Source organism: Prunus mume, linkage group LG8 (genome assembly GCF_029339155.1).
Source record: "Prunus mume cultivar Tortuosa linkage group LG8, ASM2933915v1, whole genome shotgun sequence".
Classification (NCBI taxonomy): domain Eukaryota; kingdom Viridiplantae; phylum Streptophyta; class Magnoliopsida; order Rosales; family Rosaceae; genus Prunus; species Prunus mume.
In genome coordinates this window covers 11,110,648-11,125,185 of record NC_142705.1, presented here as the reverse complement: position 1 = coordinate 11,125,185, position 14,538 = coordinate 11,110,648, and the positions used below count along the sequence as shown (strand labels likewise).

The window sequence follows — 14,538 nt, the reverse complement described above, 5'->3', positions numbered from 1 at the left end:
AAAAGGGAGTTTCAGTAAAACACCCAAAATAGGGGTTGAAATTATAAAAAAACCCAAGCACTATTTAAACATATAAACACACCCAAAACCCATCATTACACACACTCAAAACCCATTTATAAATATACCCAAAAAGTTGACTTTGGGATTGATTTTAGGTGTATTTTTATGTTTAAATAGTACTTAAATTTTTTTATAAATATATATCTAGAATTGAGTTTATTTATACATTTGTATTTTAAAAATCCCCATCGAAGATGGGCTGGTAAGATCACAGTAAAAATCCCCTTTCTTCTAACCAAAGGCTCTCTTGTGTGAAAAAAGCCTCATTCAAACATGACATTTTATTTATAAAAAAACCCTGAGAAAAAGTTAACAAAAATATACAAAATAAAAAATAAAAAAAAAAGAACAAACGCAGCCACCCAAAGTTCCCACCTCCCCGACGGCAAACCTTCGAAAAGGTTATAGGCCCCTCTTCAAGTCCATTCAGTGCAAGCACGACGCCGTTTTGGTCCTCGTCAAGAGAACTCGCATCTCCGAGATACACCCGTCTGTTTGGTTGCCGAGAAAAGGTAGATACCAAATATAATTTCATTGATTTTTATTTTTCTCTGTGCCTCGAATGCTTGCTGTCAGCGTACATGTTTCAATTGATTTTGAGCTTACTTCGACTTTTATTTTCTTGTCATGAAAACCTGAACAGTATGTTGCTTAGATACGTAGAGTTCTTGTTCTTTCTTTTTTTAACTTCCCCTAGTTTTCTCAGCTGCCAAACAGGAGCTGATTCAGTGCTCCTGGAAACGTCGCCGTATTGCAGTTTAAGCATTACCAGTACCAGTGTAATGGGTTTTTATTCAGAAACTAAATAAACTTGTTTTGTTGTTTTTCTTTGTGTAAGCTGTAGTTATAAATGGCAGGCCCTAAGGGAAAGAAGCAGCAAAAGCGCGGTGTTGACTTCAAAGTAATAAACTTTTTGATATTATGAGTCTGCTATGTTTTGGAAATTCAACATGTGAAACCGTTGTTTGCATCTGTTGTTTATTTTTCTTTTATATTTTCCTCAGAAAATAAAGCGAAAGATTGGTAAAAAATTGCCACCAGCAAAGAATGCTACAAATACTGAAATTAAATCCAAAGGTACTGAATCTGTTTTTGCATTCATATGTTCCTATTATTTCTTTGTACAGCTGTTTCATTTGTTCATTGATTCTGCTGTTTCCCTGGATAATTACACAAGACTCTAAATTAATCAAAAGGAAAATTCTGTCACCTGTTCAACATAAATTTTTTTATTTTTGTTGGTGAATTCATTTAGAATTATTATTATTTTTTTCTCAAAGTGGCTCGGTCCAAACTGAAAAGGTTTTTTTTTTTTGGGATGATGAGAGGAATTAAGGTGAAAATTCTTTCTCTTGATTATTTGAATTAGTTTTTAAATTTTTTTTTCCCACCAAAATGAATGAGTAGCCTGTGTGCTCCTATTTTGAGTTGTCAAATATTGTTGTGAACTAGCATCTCTAATGAATATTAAGTAATGGTTACTGTGAGCAGCAATTATTCTTCCTGAGCAGAGTGTGGCATCAGAGAAGGCAGGATTAGCAGTGAATAAGAGAGGTTTAACATTGAAAGAACTTCTTCAGCAAACATCCCATTACAGCTCAAAAGTTCGTAAAGGTATTTGTTGTTATTTTATAATATCAGTTTGATGCAAAATTTAGTAGTGCCTTCCAAAATATGAGCATTAATCTATTTTTAACCTGAATAGATTAATTGTTGATCATGTATTTCTGCACATTCATTGGGTTTTTAATGTGTTAATTGTAGAAGTCACTTCCTTTTCAATAATTATATTGTCTTGGAAGCTGTTTCCAATTGTGATTTTTTCTACTGTATCTAATGTTCTTAAGCTTTATTTCTTTGTGAAGAGGCATTGTTGGGTATTAAGGATTTATTCGAAAAGTATCCAGAAGAGTTGAGGCTGCACAAGTATGCTGTTATTGAAAAACTGCGTGAACGCATTGGTGATGATGATAGAGTAGCTCAAAAAACACTACATGAACTTTTTAAGTCAGCAATTGACGCTGGTTGTCAGGAGGTAATTTTTGTTTTTGTTTTTTTTTTTTTTGTCTGAATGCAGCAGGTGAAAACTTGGTTCTGCATTAAATGTATAAATGCAAAAGAAAGACGATTATATTTGATTAATCTCAGTTAAAGAAACATTTGGGTGGTTGATTATACTGTTTTTCTGCATAATACTTTCATGATAGATGTTTTTCCCAATAACGAATTTCAATTGTTGCCATGTAAAACATCACTTATTTTAAGATTTTAAAGAGCCAGGCCAGAATTCTGGATCTGCGAAGCTGTTCCTAGCTGGGTGAAATGGAATTAATTCTGTTTCAGTTTATAGAGCTTCACATAAATTATCTTTATAATGCTTATTCTTTTTACTTCCTATTCTTTTCTTTTCTTTTCTTATTGTTATGCATCTTCAGTACTGTAGAACAGTTAGATCTTCAGTACCGTAGGACAATTTGATAGTTTCAAATCTGTGCTGCTTCTTTTGCTGCACTTATGGATTCAACTCAGTTACAACGTTGTTTGACTTATTTTGGTGTTATCATCTCTATTATCGTTAAATTTGTTGATGTTTATAGCCAATGAATTTAATGTGACATTTGTTTCCTTATTTTCTTGTCCAGGATAATCAAGAGCTTTTCGTCTCCTTGGTGATGCCCTACATATTTAATGCAATGACACATTTAGCAATTGATGTTCGGTTGATGGCTTTCAAATATTTGGAGCTTGTCATCCAGTATCATCCACCTTCCTTTTTCTTGTATGCTGAAAAGGTATCCAATGTTTTTATTGGATTTTTTTTTATTAGATGTGTTCTTCTGATGAATGCAACCTAAGAATTTCTGATTTATGTTTTGGTCATTAACTATGAACTGTTATATGATTTGTTGTTCTCCTATGCTTTTATTTTATTGTTCTAGTGGGGTGGAGTTTGGGGCATCTGCTCGTACCTGTCACAAAATTTGGATGTCGCATCATCATCTTTTGAAACTGCACATTGTCTCTTACTAATAGAGTTTTTAGGAGCAATAGTCCTTAAACTATAACCCGATTTGCATTTTGGTCCTTCAATTTCCAAAATGGTTGTCATGATCCTTCATCTCTACTTTCGTTAGCAATAAAGGTCATGGCGTCAATTTTGTTAACTTTTTCTGTCAATTTTGAGAATGCACATGGCACATGGTGTACTGTTGAGGGTCAAGAACAGAAATTACTTGGCTCATGATGTGTCTCCTCTTGAAGGATGACATGGCCCACTAACAAGGTAACACGTGTATTTTATTTTTGTTTCAATTGGTTTTTTAACTCAGGCTTTCTCTCTGTATTTCCAATCAGCAAGATACCAGCGACTTGAACCTCTGCCAAAATGTTCTCCCCACCGGAGCACCAGCCATAGCCACCCATGAGGATCCTCCACCAGAGTGCTCCATAGGCACCCAACACTCCATACCCACCCTCCCTTTCCTCGAATTGAATCTTTCAACCTCACTAATCCCAAATTCCCTGACCCAAAACAAAAGGTTGATCCCCAATAATTGGGTGGTTGGTCATGGAGAACACCAACATCCCCATGTGTGCTCAAATTGTTTTCAAAATAAAAATGAGACAGTGAGGGTGAAGGTTAGCGGTGGGATGGGGGGATGGGGTGGGAGCTAAGAATGTGGGAATGGGTGTGGGGCGGGAGGGGAATGAGGTCAGCAGAGAAAGCCTGGGGAGAATTGGGATTTGGGTGGGGTGGTGAGGGTGACAGTGGGGAGGGGTTGGCAGTTGTGTGGGTTGTGGTTTAGGTTGGGTTGGGTTGGAGTGGTTCTGGCGACGATGGGATGAAGGGGGTTTTTTTTTCCGGGTGAAAGAGGAGATAGGGTTTTGTTTTTGTTTTTGGTGAATGGGAATATGGGTGGTGGGATGAGAGGGAGTGAGAGTGAGAGTGAGCTTTGGGACAGAGTTAAGTTCTGGGCAGCTCTTTGGGCATCTGTTACAAAAGATTTTAAAGACTACTCTTACTCCACAATTATGAGGGATATGGCAGCTGCGGTTAAATAAGGGCTTTGGTGTGTGTTGTATTTGGTTGTTTGGGGTTTTCTTTTCCCTGTTAGTTTGGGATGTGTTGGTGCTGTTTCTTTTTGTTTTTGTGTTGTTTGGTTGGCTTGTGGATGCCTTATCCGCTTCTGTGTTTTTGCCTTTGCTTCAATAAATTTCGTTTCTTCTCAAAAAAAAAAAAAAAAAAAAAAAAAGGGAATATGGGTTTTAGAGTGCTGGGAACTAAAAATAACTTAAAAAGACCATTGTACGCTTACGTTTAACGAAAAAGATAATAGAACTAATGTCGGGACCAACAATGCCATCAAAAGTGGAGTTGAAGGACCATGACAACCATTTTGGAAATTGAAGGACTGAAATGCAAATCGGGTTATAATTCAGGGACTACTGCTCCTAAAAACCCCTTACTAATATTTAATGGAAATTAATGACTTAGAGTTTTGGTACTTCTCTGTGGTCATGTATTACTGATTGTTGCCTTATTCAATGACATTCTTTTTCTCCAAGACTGATGGATAACTTGTCTTTCTGTAATTCTTGGTATGTTCTTTGCTTACATTTTGATCAATATTAGGCAAGTTACTGGGTTTTTCATATAGATGTTCAGCTTTAGATTACTTAACCTCTTTTCCCTATAAGCAGATATTCTTAATTGAATTTTTATCCATTGCATGTGTGATCTAATTTGTTTCGTTGGTCATTGCTTTATTTCTCATCAATCAATTATGGCTTAGTCCTTTGTGCATGTGTGTTTCCTGTCACTTGGTGATTTAAATATTTTGTTTTGGATGCTAATCAGTCTAAAGTTTAGATGAACTCAAAAGAGACTCTTTCCGTGTTATTGTTCTCTTTTGTATTTAGGGATAACTTTTAAGGCTGTTTCAATGATCGCTTTATTAACAGATTCTTCAAAACTTTGAGGATATTCTGCGGCGGAACCAGTTTTATTTAGAGGACAAGAAGAAGCTCGAGACTGCTCTTGCCGGGTTGGAGCATTGCTTTTCGCTGTTGCCATGTAACAAGAGAGAAGTCAGCTCATTAGAAAAGGTACTTTTTAGTTTTTTTAAACTTGGAAGACTACTAACTGTTTTGCATGTTTTCTTTTATTGATTGTATTGTGTGGCATGAACCTGCGTGTTTCCTTGGATTTCTTTATCTGTATTCCTTCATTGCATTTACTGGTGGAACTTCTGCTGCTAAATTTTGTTATTATCATCATTGTTTTATTGGTCGCATAAAATTTTCACCAATATAAATCTCTATATGTAGATGATTTAGCTGGTTTTACTTTGGTCCTGTTATTGAACTTGTGATATTTTTTTCTGGAGTCGTGGGGAAGCATGATGTTTGCAATGAATAATTCACCAATCATGTTGCTAGCTTAAGACGTATAAAGACTGTCACGTTGCAGGGGATGGATACATGGCACCAGGAACATGCACATGAATTGAGTGAATCTTAATTTATGTATTAGTTTGCAATGGATTCGATTTGCACTTGGGGGGCCGGGGGGGCGCACCGCGTTAGTGTAGTAGAAACTTGTCTATGTAAAGTTAAACTTAAAAGGGAGTGTCTCTCACACATCCAAATTTTAAACTATATTTTCCTTTACTTAGTTACTTTAGACATGTGAAAGTTTTGAATAAATATTCTTTTTATACTCACTAATACTATGCATGATATGCTTGTCAAAAAAAAAAAAAAAAAAATGCATGATCTGACTTCTGAAGCTGGATGAACCATTTTGAATGGGAGAAAGATTTTTTCTTCTTCTTCTTCTTTTAACTCGGTAAAAGTGGTGGCCAGAGGCCAAAAGGAAAGGAAAAAATAATCTTGGAATAGTTCAGGCCCTAGTATCCTCAATTACATCATGAAAGATCAGTTGTTCACAGTAGCCAGGGAGAAACTGTTTTGAATTGTGCTTTTGCCTTTGTTATGCAAATGGCTCTCTGTCTCTGATATCATTTCTTGTTCTTAATAGAATGATGCTGGACAAAGGATACTGCATGCTTTTGAGCCCGATTTGCCTGCAAAATCTGCTGGTATGTGAAACACTGGTGCCTTGTGTGTATATGCTGCTATCGGTTATGTTCTACTGATGGCACCATTTGTTTAGTCATGGCTCATGTCACTGCATATATCAATATGACTTTGATAGTTGAAGTGCCTGAACTTTTACATGATAGTACTTCTTCAGTTATATAATTTTATTAGTTTTGTACTTCTTAGGTTCAAATGCCTTGCATTTGGATGTATTCTCAGAGCGGGAGAAATGAAAGTTCTCTCTGATAATAATATTATCAAATAGCTTATTCTTTATATTCTGCTAATAAGTTATGGTTTAGTGGGACAAAGCAATCCACAATCCAAGCACCTCCATTTTATTTATTTAATTTTTTTTTTCTTCTTTTCTTATTGGCCTATCATCTTCTTGCTTTCTTTGTAGGTTGTTCTGTCATCATCCCAAAACTAAAAGACCTTGTGCCAGTTCTAGTCAATTGTTTCCAGGATTTTATTCCGGAAGTTCAGATGGGTTCACTTCTTGATAAACAATCATTTGATTGTATGTTGTCCATACTTCACAGTATCAACCTTGCAGTGAAGTTCTTTTTCTATATGACTGATGAGGGTAAATTGGAATCACGACCTTCTCAAGAGGGGCTTGATGTGACTATGTTGACTATCTCTATGACACTATTGAAGAAGTTACTAGTTTTGTTTCCCCTTAACATGACAAATCAACTTTCAGAAAAGGTATGACCTTAATATAACTTTTAAACTCATCATTGTTACTGCAAATGACTTCCTTTAGAGACTCATGGTTGGTGTCACTTTATTTTACATCTGTTTTATAGCCTTCCTGTTTAAATTTTTCAGCAAACATGGGCCTGTACTGTTGAATATTAATGATATTTTTGATGTTTCTCTTTTTGGCTGCAATGTTTTCATCATGTGCGTCCAATTTCTCTCAATATTGATGTTTTCTCAATATTTTCATTGATATATCCATATTTTCATCGATATATCCATATTTTCAGACCCTGGATATTTCGTTAGCATTGATGTTTAATACATTGTGAAAATCATAAATTTGTTATAGACTATAGTACTAATGACATGAATAATGTGTGTTTGACCTTTACATTTCTGTTCTGTATCTTGAGTCCATTACAATTTATTAGTATCATAACATGTTGACCTTTTCATAGAAGGTTGTAGAATGTTTCCAGAAAGAAGTCTTGTCTTGTGCTATGGAAGTATTATATTAAGCCAACACCTTGGCAGCTCTCACATTCTTGAAACTCAAGTGTATAAGAACCCCATTCTATGATATCAAAAAACTAAAAGCAAAGTTTAGGATCTGGGCAGGTGCTATATATGGTCATCAATTATCCTATTCAGGGTGTCTATGTGAGGCTGATTCTTAATAATCTCTTTCTCTCTCTCTCTCTCTCTCTCTCTCTGTGTAGTAGCTCATACCCCTGTTCATGTGGGATCTTTCATTACCAGTATTAAAAGTTCTCTACTAAATGTTCTTGCTCTTTTTGTAACTTGAATTGGTTCTTTCCAAATTCTGTTTGGCAGGATGATGTTGAATATTTTGGCTTGAACACTGAGTTGACAGAAATATTTTTGTACTTAAGCAAATGGATCTGCCCTCCTGCTATTTTATTGGGAAAAGTTTTAGAATTTCTGGAAAATTCTCTGCTTCGAAAGGTCAGATTTCTTGTACCATAATATTTTATTATGAAGTTACATTGCTTGCTCTTCAAAATTCTGTGTCATGCACTCTGTATTTTCTCGAAGGCACTGATTTAGGCGTGATAACATTTTATGCTTGATTATTTTTAATAAAAATGGGAAAGAGGGACACAGTTCTGACCCAAAAAGAGGGAGTGCAGTTGTGGTTTGTTTTTCTGTTTTTTCTAATGTAATGAGCTGATGCATTTTGTAGCGCTATTGTACAGAAGGAAAAGTTACAGTTAATGTGTTTGATAGAACAATACAACTGTGAGATTGTTATTTGTAGTATTAATCTTTTTAGGAAATTTTTTATGCTCATCTTGCCATGATAGCTTAGAAAACACAATGCATCCTATTTTAGTTACTGTATGTAGTATTTTGGGAGGTATAGACAGTAAGTTAGTGGAATTGTACTGTACAATGTTTCAGGTTATTATAACGTCCAGATACTCTTTGTAAAGCTTCTTTTAAATAGTTGGGAATTTGTTATTTTCCAGGTCTGCCCTGACACACGTATTGGTAAAGCTTGGGAGAAGCGGGAGAAGCGGGAGAAGCTTGGGAGAAGCGGGAGAAGTGGGAGAAGCGGGAGAAGGGAGAAGCGGGAGAAGCGGGAGAAGCAGGAGAAGCAGAAGAAGCAGGAGAAGCAGGAGAAGCATTTAATTTCACTTCTTCCTTTTGTTCCAAAACTTGTTTCCCAAGTGCCAGATGACTGGAAGTCTCGCCTTCTTCAGGTGTGACTCGTGCTTAATAATAATTTGAATCCCAAGAGCTTATCATCAGCGTATTCTGTCAGCTGCCCTTTTTCTTTATAAGGTTGTGTAACTCTGGATTTTGTTCTTCAAAGAATTATAGGTTCCTAAATTACACATAAACCTTCGACCCAAAAAGAGAAGTTATACATAAACCATTATGGTAGTGGTAATTGATTAACTTCTTTTGAATTATGAAAATGATGTTATCTAATTGTCTTTGATTGCAGGCTTTTACTAAGGCATTCAAGGACTGCAATCATGAGTGCCCTTTGAAGTTGGCTTGCCTTTCCATTATGGAGGAGATGCTAGTTCCTGTAAGCTTGATTGTATACCTTCTGTTTGCAGTTTCTCCAAGATTCTTTCTCAGTATACCAGTTGGCATTTCTTACTACCCAAAAATAAAAATAAAAAAAATAAAATTCAGACTGTCTATCTATCTATATCTCTCTCAATTTGAATTTTGATATATTTTTCTACAAATCATAGAGACAAGACGTGCTGTACCTGGATCCTAGTGTTCCTGAGATATTAGACTTTCAGATTGCCTGGATAAGAGAGCTTCCTATGTTGCTGATCCTGATGGGTGATAAAAACCCATCCTGTTCCCAGGTGATTATTTCCTTAACATTGTAAAACAACAGTAGCGACACAGCAGAAACAAGACACTAGGTGTTGCCAGTGCTAAAGATTAAAACGCCTGAATTTTTTTGCATCTTGTATCTCTGTGTCATGACCTGATCTGCAATATTTCATTATTTATCGTTTTATTTTTTGCATTCACATATGCTTTTTCCCCCCTTTAAAATTAGATGCCTTTTCAGGTTGTGTTGCACCTTCTACTTCGCATGGGACAACGTTCATTAATGAACTCTTCCTTTGCATGGGAATATGACAACGTGCAATTCTCACTGCAACCATTTTTCAGCAATCAAAATGATGGTAAAGAGCCCAATTCAATAGAGACACTTGTGTTCTTTTTTATGGATTAATCATCCATCAGCATACAATTCAGCTTCTTATGGTACTCTCTTTTGTTCTTGCAGGAAATATATCATATGGTCCCTTTGTAAAGCTTCCCAGAGATTCTCAGGAACTCTCTCTTTGCTGCCTGTTTTATTTCTCTCATTTGGATTCACTTTTGCTGAAGTCAATAGCTGATTGTTGCCTTTGTAAGTTTCTCATGTCTGCCTCGGTTAGATTCTGGATCGATTTGACAGCTTAGGGTTTGGTATGCTGTAAGCAGTTCATATCATCTTTAGACGTTTTTTTATAAGTTTCATGCGCTACACAACTAAATTGGTCAACTTAATATGCAAACTACTCTTGTTTTTATTATAACACTCATAAAGGAACCTTGTAATTCCAAAAGTATTCTGAGTTGAAGAGACTTGGGTATCAAATATGTTCCTCAGTGGTAGTGTTGTTTGGTGGTAGAGTTATCTTTGCTGCAAGAATCAGGAAAGCGCCCTATCTGCTTTAGTTTCTTTGTTGAACAAGTATATTTTTCAAAAACTGATGTAGAAAACCATTTTGGTGGACATTACTGTGGCTGAATGAAGGCAATTTTCTAGATAATAGTAGATAGAAACAACGCTCAAAAGGAGTCTCATTCAACTGGAGGATAGATGCTCGTCATTCAAGTCTCTATGTAACTGTCTTTTTATTTATTTATTTTGTGGTCGAAATTGTATTTTTATTCTGTGATTTGGTCAAAATATAAAAGGGGTGAGATGTGCCATTAAACATCAAAGGGTGATTCATATTATTTTCTAACAATATGAAGTAAATATAAATGTTCTCTTTTCTGCTTTCCAGGAGATGTATGAACATTTTTTATGTATGAAGAGTTACTTGCAATATTGGATTTTTTAAAATTGACGTTTTTATTTCTTGCCAATTCATTGCAGGTCCGCATCTGGAACATCATGTATTATTTCGAATCATAGAGGTCCTGCATTCATCTTATAAATCTGGGCATATCCAGATTGCTGATCACATTAGTTTCCTTATCACCTTGCTCTCCAGTTTCAGTGTTTTCCCAGGTACATCTGACAAAAGTAAGTCTGGCCTATTCATGTTATGTATATAATTAATTACCAGGAAGCATTCTCTTTGTATTGATTCACATCTTGTCTCAAGTTTCAATTTTCTGATTTTCTATTAATGATTTGTTTGTTTTTCCATTTACCAATGCTTATCCTTTTGCATGCTTTATCGTAAAGGTAATTAAATTGGAAGTGTGAGATATTGTTAACTTATGTTTTAAAAAGCTGATTGAGAACAAAAATTATCTTGCTCTACTTAAGAGCTTGTTAGCTTGCTCTTAGATTTTGGACTCAAAAAGATGTTGCTCGGGACAATTTTAAACTATTTATTCTTTTTGTTACCAAGATATCTGATGCCTTGGTATTAATTCCTGAAGAACCAATTCATTATTTAAATACAGTTTTATTGTAATTATTTGGTTTCTAAACCTAAAATGGCTTCGTCCTTGCAGAAGAAATTTATCCTGTTATAGAGAGTGATGTGAATATCTCAAAAGAGAGTGATGTGATTATCTTAAATCGGAAGGCTTTGAAGTCACTCACTCGCATTGTTCAGTCATGCCTGTCAGAGATGGGTGATAATTCTCTTGTTTTTCTGATGCTAGAGAAAGTGATACTTGAGCAAATGGCAAGTTGACTAAATAACTTAATTTCTCATGTTTTTTACATGGATGTCTTCCTAATTTTTATTATTTGGGATACTTTTCCTGTATTTTCTATTTGAAATTTACACTTAATTGTTTTTTTTTTCTTCCTGATTATGGTTTTGTTTATGTTGCAGTTACAAATTCCTCCTCTAGACAATGTTTGTGCTATGCTTAGGATGCTTATTACACTGGACTCTAAAGCCACAATAATTTCTCAACAAGCTTTTATCAGCCTAGGCAATATCCTTCCGTGGTATCTGATAGACATTGTGCATGTAAGTTTGTTTTCTTTTCTTGCTACCATATCATGTTTACAAATGTCAGTAGCAATGAAGATGCAAGGCAACAAGATATGGTACCAATATTCGTCTACCATATAGGATATTTATTATCTTTCTGGTTTTATAACCCTTATGGTAATTCATGCATGCACTCGTTATCCTTGGGAAAAAGAAAAGACATCTAACAAAGATGTTTTGGTTTATGGGTTCATGTTACATTGTTATTTCGTCATAGTAAATAGAGCATATCTTTTTTAGTTTGAAACAAATTAAATAAGAACCTTTGAACTTATCTTTGTGTTGTAAGTTGCTAGATCCCTTGTCATAGTCTCATGGTTACATGTTGTGACACAAGAATCGATGAATTAGGATCTATAAATAAAAAGCCAACAAAATTATATATTGTTTTTAATCGCATACTAAGGCTGGTCTAGGGGACGGAGATGAGGACAAGATGTCTGTATAATTATCAATTTGACATTACTAAGATATCTTGCTGTGCAGATTTCTATATGTTTGCAGTTGTCTCACATTTTCTGCCCCCTCTGCATGAACTTTTAAATTGTTGCATAATGCCTCTGCATAGTGTTTCTTTTCCAAATAATTAAGGTCCTTTGCCTTGTTGAGTTTTATCGCTCTCTCAGTTTTCTGCCTTCTGATGCAGTGCACAGCTGAAGAGGATAAGAAGGTCTCGGGTTCCATTTGTTCAAGTGCATGCTGTTATTATCTTACTCCTTGCTTTGTCTTATTTGATAAAAGTCACGAACTTCTGAATGTTGTATTGAAAACATTGAGGTCATGGATAACTAAAAGTAGTTTGGCATGTTTAACTCCTGATCAAACCCGCTACACAACAGAAATTTCAAGTAGGGTAGATGCAGTCGTTTCCTTGCTTCAATTGATGCACAAGGATGACAAAATTTGGCAAATCATATCTTCATTCAAGGCGGAGATTGACTGTATCTTGGAAAGCATCATCGTTTTACAGGTACTTTCATTTGCACCCTCAGGCTTGTATATCCAGAGAATCTTGTTTCTTTTTTTGGCGGCATACCTATGTGCATCATAGTGAGATCTTTAATTATTATCCGTCGTATTTTCCTACTTTATTTATGCAGTCCTCAAAAGAAATCAGCATGACCATCGAAGAAAGGCACATGGTGCAATGTGCACTTGGTCGACTAAGGACATTGCACAGTGGCATGCAGTCAGTCTAGAGGGACGTTCCTAATCTAAGTAGGTGCCTTGTGAGTCTTCTACTTCATAACCATCTTTAGTTTTCGCGTGCTTGTTTCATTCATATATTGATAGGGCTCCCATAATTCATTCTTGTTTAGGGTATATGGAGCCCCTGTTTCTGGGATGTTCTTTTCATACTTGCAGGTGCACATACTTGGGTACATACATAAATAAATTATGTGTGCTTTATATATATAATTTTCATTTTAAATTATAAGAAACAAAGACTATACGAAGTCAGAATGGTACGATATCATCGTCCATCAGGGGACAAGTGGTAAAATAAAAAGACAAATTTTATAGGTTTATAGCTAAATGTTTTATTTTGTAGGTGGACATTTTAGATAAATGATTTATATCATGTTTTTCGACATCTCTTTACATTTTGATTCCCAACATTGCAGCACTATCTAATTGTGGTGGAAGTGCAAGGAATGGGAAGAGAAGGAGATGATCAAGATCCTGACAGTAGTTTAGGGAATGGCTTCTGGATCAATGTTGGTCGACGATCCTTGACTTGGTTGAGGTTAGGTACCCGAAGAAACGAACTGAATGCACGTCTCCGATGGCCGGCTTGTCTTCCTCATGAGCTAGAGCAAAGCCATGATTATCATGCTAAGCAGATCAAAAGGAAAAGAAGAAAAAGAGTCTCGAACACCTAGCATATTTTTGGGGTTTTGGGTTATGTTGGGAGTCAGATTTTGTTGTAGAAAGTTTGGAACGGACTTAACTGTTTAGAAATAATTTTATCTGAGACTCGGACGCCTAGCATATTTTTGGGGTTTTGGGTTATGTTGGGAGTCAGATTTTCTTGTAGAAAGTTTGAAACAGACTAACTGTTTAGAAATAATTTTATCTGAGACTGAACTGGGCCGAACTGGCCCGTTGCCATCCCTATCCGAGTGTTATAGTTTCACTTTTTATCTTAATAAAATAACAAAATCAATTTCTTAGAAATAACAAATTATGAAGTCCTAGTAGTTGGGAGTCCAGCTCAACTCAACTTTATATTAAAAGTAACTAAGGTAATCTAAACATTTTTTTGGTGCTAAGGTAATATAACTTTGATTTGTATATACAAATTAGTTTCATCTCTATGATGTACTTGAATGTTTCAACTCATTATTTAATATTTTTTTTAAAGACAAACGCATAATTAAAATGGAAAATTATATATTATAAAGTACACTTATTTAAAGAGTATAGCCGTGCGGCTGTACGTCTTAAATATATGCGAATATTTTAACAGTATAGCCGAGGGGGCTGTACAGTTAACATATATTAATATTTAAAATGTATAGCCGTGCGGCTGTACCCATGAAATATATTCGAATATTTTAAAACTATAGCCGCACGGCTATACTGCACAAAATGGTTTTTTTTTAAATTAAGTAATATCTTAGGCTTTTTTAATTACTTTAATTAGTAATTACGTTTTAATTATTATTTCTGTACCATGCTTCGGATTCTGAAAATCTTGAGGTTGAATTAGAACTAAGTGATTTGTTATTGAATTTACGTCCTATTAAGCATGTATTTCAATTGTTGTTTGATATTCCAAGTTATTCTTTCCACTTGAATGATCAACATGTCATTTGTATCTTGTCTTTTGTTTTTAGTTGTTTAGTAAAAGAATTTTGATTAGCTTCTCTTTACGAATGAAGTAATTGATTTATTCATTGAATGTTAAGATTATGGATTGACTTTA

General features: G+C 35.1%; 1 protein-coding gene across 9 annotated transcripts; it reads left to right on the top strand.

The window, feature by feature from the left end:
• The first annotated feature begins 381 nt into the window (after positions 1-381).
• On the top strand, positions 382-13,727 carry LOC103339529 (uncharacterized). 9 transcript variants are annotated; one of them, XR_016122577.1, is made up of 22 exons: positions 384-575; positions 908-964; positions 1,068-1,140; positions 1,555-1,677; positions 1,929-2,098; positions 2,706-2,855; positions 5,026-5,169; positions 6,104-6,164; positions 6,569-6,876; positions 7,708-7,839; positions 8,364-8,597; positions 8,846-8,932; positions 9,105-9,227; positions 9,440-9,557; positions 9,662-9,787; positions 10,526-10,675; positions 11,116-11,291; positions 11,445-11,585; positions 12,256-12,579; positions 12,710-12,827; positions 12,929-12,974; positions 13,235-13,370. XR_016122577.1 is itself a non-coding variant. In XM_089042446.1 (21 exons), the coding sequence occupies exons 2-20, from the start codon at positions 914-916 to the stop codon at positions 12,806-12,808; spliced, it is 2,775 nt and encodes a 924-aa protein (XP_088898572.1). In that variant the 5' UTR covers positions 382-575; positions 908-913; the 3' UTR covers positions 12,809-12,838; positions 13,235-13,727. The 9 variants fall into 9 exon arrangements, 7 of the variants coding, with proteins under 7 accessions (XP_088898572.1, XP_008241050.2, XP_008241046.2 ...); XR_016122576.1 differs by having other exon boundaries at positions 12,710-12,838; XM_089042446.1 differs by lacking the exon at positions 12,929-12,974 and having other exon boundaries at positions 382-575; positions 10,526-10,660; positions 12,710-12,838; positions 13,235-13,727.
• Positions 13,728-14,538: the final 811 nt, after the last annotated feature.

What these genes read in the sequence shown, in the direction of transcription:
- LOC103339529 (XM_008242824.2), top strand. Translation starts at nt 914, where the DNA reads ATGGCAGGCCCTAAGGGAAAGAAGCAGCAAAAGCGCGGTGTTGACTTC. An exon ending in CAGCTCAAAAGTTCGTAAAG is followed by an intron (nt 1,678 to 1,928) that starts GTATTTGTTGTT and finishes TTCTTTGTGAAG; the next exon opens with AGGCATTGTTGGGTATTAAG. An exon ending in TTGACGCTGGTTGTCAGGAG is followed by an intron (nt 2,099 to 2,705) that starts GTAATTTTTGTT and finishes TTTCTTGTCCAG; the next exon opens with GATAATCAAGAGCTTTTCGT.